We start from the raw sequence: 8,658 nt of genomic DNA, 5'->3' as shown, positions 1-8,658 counted from the left end.
ATTTACTTAATCTTTACATGATTTTCTAGTAGACAAGGTATGAAGATCCAAATTACGTAAAGATCCGTTATTCTGGATAACAGGTCCCGTACCTGTATTCTGTAATAATGGTCAGTGTACTGAACAGAATGAAAGCTGCAGAATGAGAATGTCATAAGGTAAAAATGTCTTTAATATTCTCTGATCACCAACATCCGCTCTGCACGTAACACCAGAGAAGGACAAGCTCAGTGCACATGTGCAAGTATGAGGTGACGCCACAAGGGCTGAGGCATAACAGAAGGTGAGGAACTCTCGGATTTGCCTTCTTCTGGGTCAGGTAACCAATCATATCTCTCACAGTTGTCATTGGTATTCCATGCATAGCCGCTCTCATTCAATCTAAAGAGAATAATCAGGCACAGACTGGAAACTTTGTACAATATCAGGGTTGCTTCTAATCTTAATTACAGATGTTTTTCTTTTTACTGTTGTTCCCTTTTTACATTGACAGAAATAAAATAAAAAAAAAAAAAGAAATGGTAACAAAAAGGGGCAATTGAATTGGAATCGTTGCTGCTTATGCAGAGACGGCTTTTATAAATACATGATTATCATAGGACAGTCTTTTGCTAGTTGGGCTGAGACTGGGTGTTTAACTGGATTGGATGCTGCTATAGGTCCCTCACAAAGACAGATTTACCTTGTGATTAGATCTTGCTACAGTGTAAAGACACCTCTTTGCATATTATGGTCCATGGAGCAACAGAAAATAGAAGATAAAGGGAGGCTATTTGCCTCCTTTCCTCTATTAGCTGGAACTCTCTTCTTTGGTATCAGAGGACAGTGTGACAGAAGGCTCTGCTTCTTTATTCTGCTTCTCTTTCTCTGCCTCTTCCTCATCATCCTCCTGTGGATATAAGTCGGGGTATTTCTGCATGCATTCCTGCATCCCCCGGAACTGATCTAGGCAGTCAGAGCCCTTTATCTCCTCCTGACTGTAGTGAAAGCAAGAGAAAGCCGACTTAAACTGCTCCCCACAAGGCCCACTGGCCATGCCTCCAAGGCACGGGCAGTTCCAGTTGATGTCTCCATTTGGCAAGATCAGCCCTAAAAAATAAACAGAGTATATAGTTTGTTAAGATGGTGCACACTGAGGACATAGGGCAAGATAATATACTGAAGGTGCAGCTACACAGGCAGATTCCAGCCATAAACTCATCTTGTGAATTGAAGACTAATGGCTACCTGGAACTGCCTGCATGAGGAACAACATTTGGAATTCACAGCCACAAGCGATTCATGGAAATGTACCCCAGGATGGTCTTTAGTGCACAGAGCAACATACTCGCACCCCATCAGTGAGTGCTGCATTTCTTGTCTTTTAACTTATCCTTTTAAGGGGTTGTGAACTTCAAGTATGGTACAGAATATCCTATTCTTAGCAACTTTTCAATTGGTCATTTTTTGTTTTAGAGGTTTTACATTCTTTCCCTTCCTCTTCTGCCTCTTTTCAGCATTCAATTGGGGGTGACTCATCCCTGCAGCCATAAAATATTGCTCTGTGAGGCTATAATGTTATTGTTACTTATCTTTTTATTCAAGCCCTTCACTATTTATATTCCAGGCTCTCATTAAAACTACCTGGTTCCTAGGGTAGAGTCCTGCATGGGTCCGGTTGGGCAGACCCGAGCACAACCTGGACCTGTTTACTCACAATCTGACAAGAACTGCTGACCCGCTAAACCCCCTATCCCTTCCCTAATACCCAACTCTAATTTTGCTTAATGTGCCATCAACCCAACCTGAAGAACCCTTGGAACTGGAAGTGACATAATTCTGGAGGCAGATCAACCAGGTCAGGGGAAAAAATAACTTTTAATTCAGATGGGGGGTAATGAGAGCCTGCAGTTAACTTGGGTACCCGCGGACTGCCCACTTGATCAGGGACATTCTACTTGAAATCTGACCACTTTGCAGGTATTCCACATGTAACGGACCCAATGCAGGACTCTATCCTAGACTAAACTGGACCCATAGCAACCAAACAGCTTTCTAAACAGGAGAACTGCTTAAATAAAAAAAACAAAAAAAAAAACAAACAACTATAGAACGTTAAACCACAAAAAAAATAAGCCCAACTGAACATTATCTCAGAATATCACTGTCTACATCATACTAAAAGTTAATTCAAAGGTAAACGGTAAACTATGCCTTTAGGTAAAGGACTATAAAATAGTAGCCAATAACTAACAAATGTTTGGTGCAAGACATCTCATTATTGGCTTCTGATTTAACAAATGGCTGACATTTTGCATATACCCTCTTGGCCGCACCTCAGGCTAAGCTGCTGAAACGACAGACGTCAGACTCTAAGCCTTCGCTGGACAAGTGCTATTTTGTCTTGGAATTTTATTTTTGATCTTAAGGGCAGAACGCTCATTCATTATTCAAATAAAAAGGAGATCCAATTATATTATGCATTAGCCTGATTAATGCCAGGAGCTTAATAAAAGCCACTGTAGTCCAGCCTTTAGATCAAAGGAAGAAAGCGTGGAATGTTACATAATGAGAAGCCTGCACAAAACAGAGGCTAAATGAGAAAAATGTGTCGGCACCAGGCTGAATTCCTGACCAGCCCCATATTCTTGTTGTTAGTGTATGGGGGTGGGTGGGGGTTCCCAACTTCCAAAACCTGTTCTTTGCTATATCTTTAGACTAGATCTGGCCAATACAGTGTATCATAAAAATTATCTGCACCAGAATGATTAAGAAATTGTGCTTTTCACTTGATACATCATTAGAGTAAGCTAGAGATCGACCTGCTGGTCATTGTTCTGCAACCTTGTGGGCTGTGAAAAGTCCAATCGGACGAAGATAATGTTTCATCAGAACTCCTGATGTGAAGGGTAAATAGATACGTTGTGCAAAAAAAAAAAAAAAGTTTCTAATATAGTTAGTTAGCCAAAAATGTAATGTATAAAGGCTGGAGTGACTGGATGTCTAACATAATAGCCAGAACACTACTTCCTGCTTTTCAACTCTCTAGGCTTCCACTGATTGGTTACCAGGCAGTAACCAATTAGTGACTTGCGGGGGGGGGGCACATGGATCATAACTGTTGCTTTTGAATCTGAGTCGAATGCTGAGGATCAATTGCAAACTCACTGAGCAGTTATGTCCCATGTAGGCCCCCTACAAGTCGCTGACTAACTCAGAGTTAGAGAGCTGAAAACCAGGAAATAGTGTTCTAGCTATTATGTTAGACATCCAGTCACTCCAGCGTTTATTAGAGCACAAGTCACGTGACTGGGGGCAGCTGGGAAACAGACAATATGTCTAGCCCCATGTCAGGTTTCAAAATGAAATATAAAAAAAATCTGTTTGCTCTTTTGAGAAACGGATTTCAATGCAGAAGTCTGCTGGAGCAACACTATTAACTAATGCGTTTTTACACTGCCGGCTTCCAACTCCTGTTTTTATAGCGGCACGCCTGCTTGCCCCGCCCCTTTTGTGACGTCATCGGTGGGGCTGCACGGGTCTATAAAAGGAAAAACCCAACCCGCATATCACTATCAGGGACCCTTTCCTAATGTTCTGCAAGCAAGGTGTTGGGAGAGCCCATTAAGACAATTATTAGAATGGCCAAGTCTAAGCAACTTTTTAGTTGGCATCATTACATATTTAATATAGTTTTTTAATTATTTGTCTTCTTTTCCTCTTTTTGACTCTTTCCAACTTTCAAATAGGGGTCACCATCTTTTGATCTTGTTTAGGTGGGGAGTTTCATTAAAGGAGAAGGAAAGGTTAAAACTAAGTAAGCTTTATCAGAACGGTCTATATAAATACACTAGTAAACCCTCAAAGTAATGCTGCTCTGAGTCCTCCGTCAAAAGAAACACCACATTTCTTTCCTTCTATTGTGATGGGCTTTTGTATCAGACTTCCTGTTTTCAGCTTAAGCCTCCAGGGCTTGGTCTTGAGCATGCTCAGTTTGTACCACTCTCCCTCCTGTAATCTGAGCCCAGAGCTATGAGTGAGCATGGAAAGACAGGCAGGAAGTGATGTCACACCTAGCTAATATGGCAGCTGCTATACTAAACAAACAGATACTGGGTCTAAAGCGGTTTACTCAGGTATGAAAAAGCATTCTAAAGAATAAAAATGGAGTTCTAGCTTGCACTGTTGTGGCTAATCTATATTGGCTATAAACTGCCTTGGTAGCTTTCCCTCTCCTTTAACCTCTAAACCAGTTATCCTCCTCTTCTTTTACGATGAGGTACGATGGGTATATGTGGACATCAGGGTGGTATTCTATGCATGTGCTAAGCCCAAGCAAAAGTGGAGGTGAGCAGCATAGGAGGATCCTGTTCAGAGGGAACTAAACATGACATGGGTATACGGCTTCTAGATATGAGAAACGGTACATGCCTATGCCATTAGAGTATGAAAACAAGCCCATATTGTGTGTGTCTTACTTGCTATTTAAACTTGACATATCATCACCATACCACTATTCTCATGAGAAAAACTATTTCACACAAAGGAGCAAAATAATATGTAGCCCATTGCATGGATTTAGGCTCCTATATAAAATACTATAACAGCTTATATTTGTTGTACAGTTTACCTTGAAGCCACTTATATTTTGTATATATTTATTATGCAATTTGTCTTCCCTGTGTGTGTGTGTGTGTGTGTATATATATATATATATATATTATATATATTGTACTTTTATGCACTGTACAGCGCTGCGGCTCCTTAACATCACTTTACAAATACAGTTATACATACATACTTTGCTCCTAACAGAATGATAACCTGGATTTCCATTTAATTCTACAACAGAACGAAACATAGTGTGTGTCTTGCTGCCCACTCCATCATAGATGAAGGGATAATCTGACAGTACAGGCTTTCAAAACTGGAACACGCTTAGAGATATTCGCTGACTCTGCATGCTCAGTTAATCTAGTTTGGAAAGACAGTCCTTCCACACGTTTGCATAACAGAATACACATATACTGAGTGCTGTATTAAGGACCTTATAAAAAGGCTGGGGGTGAAGGGGGGGGGGAGGTACTTTTTTGGAAGTTGTGGTCCATACAGTAGCTGCATATACAGTAGCTCTTTACAGGGTCTCAATGATTCTCAGTTAAGATTTTTCCACTGCTGTCCCCTGTAGACATAGAACAGAATTGCAGTGAACATGGTGTAGACTTAGTAACAGAGGGAATGAAAAGTAACAGCCAATTCCTGGAAATATGGTCTCTTTGGGACCTGCGGAATGTAAATTAGTTGTAGGGTCACTTGTTCATTACTGAAAACCAAACCAGGCGAGGGAGTCCTGGTCTATAGCCCCAGCCCTGTTTTGTACATTTTCTTAACTGGTCTGCTTTTTCAATTTGGTCCATTTACCCGTCATGTTGGCTACCCTTTTGTACTTCATGTGTAAACACCGACTGGCATGCTTATATATACTTATGTATGTATGTATTTCATATGTCTTTTCGTATGGTTTTTATATATTGCCGAACCCACTAATTTTCTTTTCTTCTTTTTGTTTTTTTTTTTCTTTGAATGCCTTTTTTTTGTTTTCTGATGAAAAATTTCAATAAAACTATAAGTTACAGAAAAGTAACAGCCAATTGCTAACTTTCTAATAAAATAGCAGCTGATCTGTGTGTATTGGCCCCTTCTGCAATGTTGGAGGATCAAAATGCAATGGGAGGACAGTAGTATTTATTGCCTAAAAGGGAAAATCTGGTTGGCCAATGATCTCTGTTAGTGCAGGTAGCATGAAAAATCAGTATGTGATTTTACCTTCATTATTAAAAGTAGATGCACGTGTAGATTTCAAGGTGATTACCAACTAAGACTTAATTAACAGATGAATTTATCACTTTTTACGGTCTTCTTTGATCCTTAGTTGGTCATCCTAATTTACATGTTTACCTTACTGAATCAGTCAGTTTAAGCATTACTGCTTCAAAGGGATTATCCTTAGGATAAAAACTATAATTTAATATAAGATTCATTTTATGATAAGAATTTTCTAAATATGATCAATTAAAAATCTGATACTGTTTGTGAATAATCAAGTTAATCTTCACTATCCCCCGCTTGGACTCTACATGCAGCTTTGTGTCAGAGCTGGTTATTCTAGTTCGCTTTATACATTATTAAGACAAAGGGAACACACACCAAAGTATCTGACCTGCCCGTGAAAATCTCTTCCATGATTACACATAGATTGCTGATAGGGGGAGAGTGAACAGTGACTATTATTTTCAGAATAAGTACTGCATTTTGAATATATGTGGAAAGTTCCTTATTTCCGTGCAGCGAAGATCATATTATATTTGAATTGTGTTGTGATAGTTCACCAGCATGCGGTACAGTGTGCAGTGATTATTTACCTTGTTATTCACATGCTGTTTGCTTTTTAAATGCTGTAATTCACTTTCTGGCCAGTTGAGGGAGCTTCCACTGCTCCACCACATTAACTTCATACACTGAAAAAAGTGGGCGATAGCAACCCAGAAGCTACATTGCAGCACTTTACAAGTGATTAAGATATAATAACTTTTTAGCGCACTAGTATATGACATGTTTATAAGGCTGGTGCTAGAAGCCTTCACTCAGGACCAGCTGGAGGAGAGAATACTTTTCATTCTGATGCAATGTGCAGGCAATGCACTGTTTTCTATCTGCACATTGAGCTTCAGTATGATCACACACAGCCCACACGCCCGCTCTTACTGACCTTGGTCCTCATAAGGGTCATTTGGATCATCTGCAATCAGCTCTGCGCTACTTGGAGTTTCATGGTCCTCCTTGGTTACAAAAATGATTTTGTCCTTTCCTGAAGGGTACATGAGAAACAATTAGGATTCAGAATTACCAGGATGCATTCTATCTGGGAACAGTTCCTATGACAATTGAATGCGGTTTGGCATTAGAAAATTACAATTGCCTTTAGTTTCTTTGTTAGTGGCTGCAGCAAGGCTACCAGTTTGTGTTTTTGTACCAAAGCATTTATGAATGGATTAGCACAACTGTAACCTATTATTTTACATTTTAACAACAATTTAGAAGATCATGCCACTTTGTATGTTACACATTGGCATGCCTGCAACATGGTATTGACAAACACAGAGCAAAATAAATAATGATGATCCTTTATAACTCTTCCCTGCTTTTAGAAGCAAAAACTCAAAATACTTAAAACATGCCTGTGCGCTACAAGCAATATAACGGGGGATCTATATCCATACTAAAAAATAATGCAAATTACATTCTTCTTTTTTTTTTTTAGTAGCAGTTGCAAGTGTGTCAGAGTGCCTGCAGAGTCCAGTTGCCTAGTCAAGGCCCCAGGCTTTCTGACACTGACTACTACCAGCAATTATGGGAAATTATTTGCAATTGCAGAAGAGCTCAGAAGAGCACTCTGAGTAGGTTCACAGTCATTCATGTTCTTGGGTTGAGATCCCCTTTAAAGGAGAACTCAAATTTAACCAAAGAAGTAGCTAGAAATGTTGTACATTCTATTTTGGGTTTCTGTACCAGCCCAAGGCAACCACAGCCCTTTAGCAGTGAAGATCCGTGTCTCCAAAGATGCCCCAGTAGCTCCCCATCTTCTTTTCTGCTGATTCACTGCACATGCTCTGTGCTGCTGTCACTTACTGAGCTTAGGGACCCACTCACAATATACAGTACACATAGAATAGAAATGTCACAATATAAGGCTGATTAGTAATTAATACAGATAATTACTACATGGCAGCACAGAAACCAGTGCAAATAGCATCAGAATTTAATAATCAGCCCTGTAGCATCAGCTTATATTACAGACCAACCTCATTTTCTGCTGGATAATTAGTGACGAGCCCTAAGCTTAGCTTCTCAACAGCTGCTCAGAGCCCACTGAGCATGTGAGTGTCACAGACACTGTCCAAGATGGTGACCCCCTGTGACAAGTCTGAAGTCCTGGATCATTGCTGCTATTGATAAACTGAAACTTTCGGCTGGTGCAATAAGCTCAGTAAATAAAACATGGCATTTTTAGCCATATTCATTTTTAGGGTTTAGTTCTCCTTTAAGTGGCACCAGCAGACACAATTCCAGCATGACCTTGCTAAAAGTGAAACAAATGAATGTGAGTATTCACGTGCAGGACTGTCCTTTTGAGAAAACATACCCAAAGCCACATTCGTCCCTTACATAATGCTGAGAGTCGGTTTCATTTCCCAGCCCTCATGTCCATATGCCCTCTGTCAACTTGTGAGGCCTGTCTCCCTTGTAGGACTCCTCACTATCACACTGCCAGTCCTACGGCTTTTCTAAGGCCCAGGTGTCCCTCTGCACTAGGCAGCTTGGCTTCCTCCCCTCCTACCCCGGGCACAGTCCCACTCACCTTCCTGCCTACAGTAGGACATGGCTACAGCTTCAGAACACTGTGCCCGGCACAACACCGCCTGCGCGCACCAATTACGTCACACACTGCGCGACTTGCAGAAAGAGGACCCCGCACGTAGGCCTGCCCTTGCAACTGCCTGACATAACCCTAACCCACATCTCTACAGATTGCAGCTTGATTGATCCCCATTCGTAATATCGCCCACTGGACATATGAAGGTGAAAAGCGACACTGAATGGAACTAGGTTGGCGTTAAA

At 40.6% G+C, this 8,658-nt stretch overlaps 1 protein-coding gene across 1 annotated transcript; it reads right to left on the bottom strand.

Moving 5' to 3' along the window:
* Window positions 1–154: 154 nt before the first annotated feature.
* On the bottom strand, window positions 155–8,503 carry chchd4.L (coiled-coil-helix-coiled-coil-helix domain containing 4 L homeolog). Its single transcript, NM_001091201.1, is given in 3 exon segments — window positions 155–1,089; window positions 6,749–6,847; window positions 8,399–8,503. Coding segments are annotated over 3 exon segments (420 nt in total). The 5' UTR covers window positions 8,421–8,503; the 3' UTR covers window positions 155–790.
* Between the last annotated feature and the right edge of the window lie 155 nt (window positions 8,504–8,658).

Source organism: Xenopus laevis, chromosome 4L (genome assembly GCF_017654675.1).
Source record: "Xenopus laevis strain J_2021 chromosome 4L, Xenopus_laevis_v10.1, whole genome shotgun sequence".
Taxonomy (NCBI): Eukaryota; Metazoa; Chordata; class Amphibia; order Anura; family Pipidae; genus Xenopus; species Xenopus laevis.
This window is presented reverse-complemented; position numbering and strand designations above follow the sequence as displayed.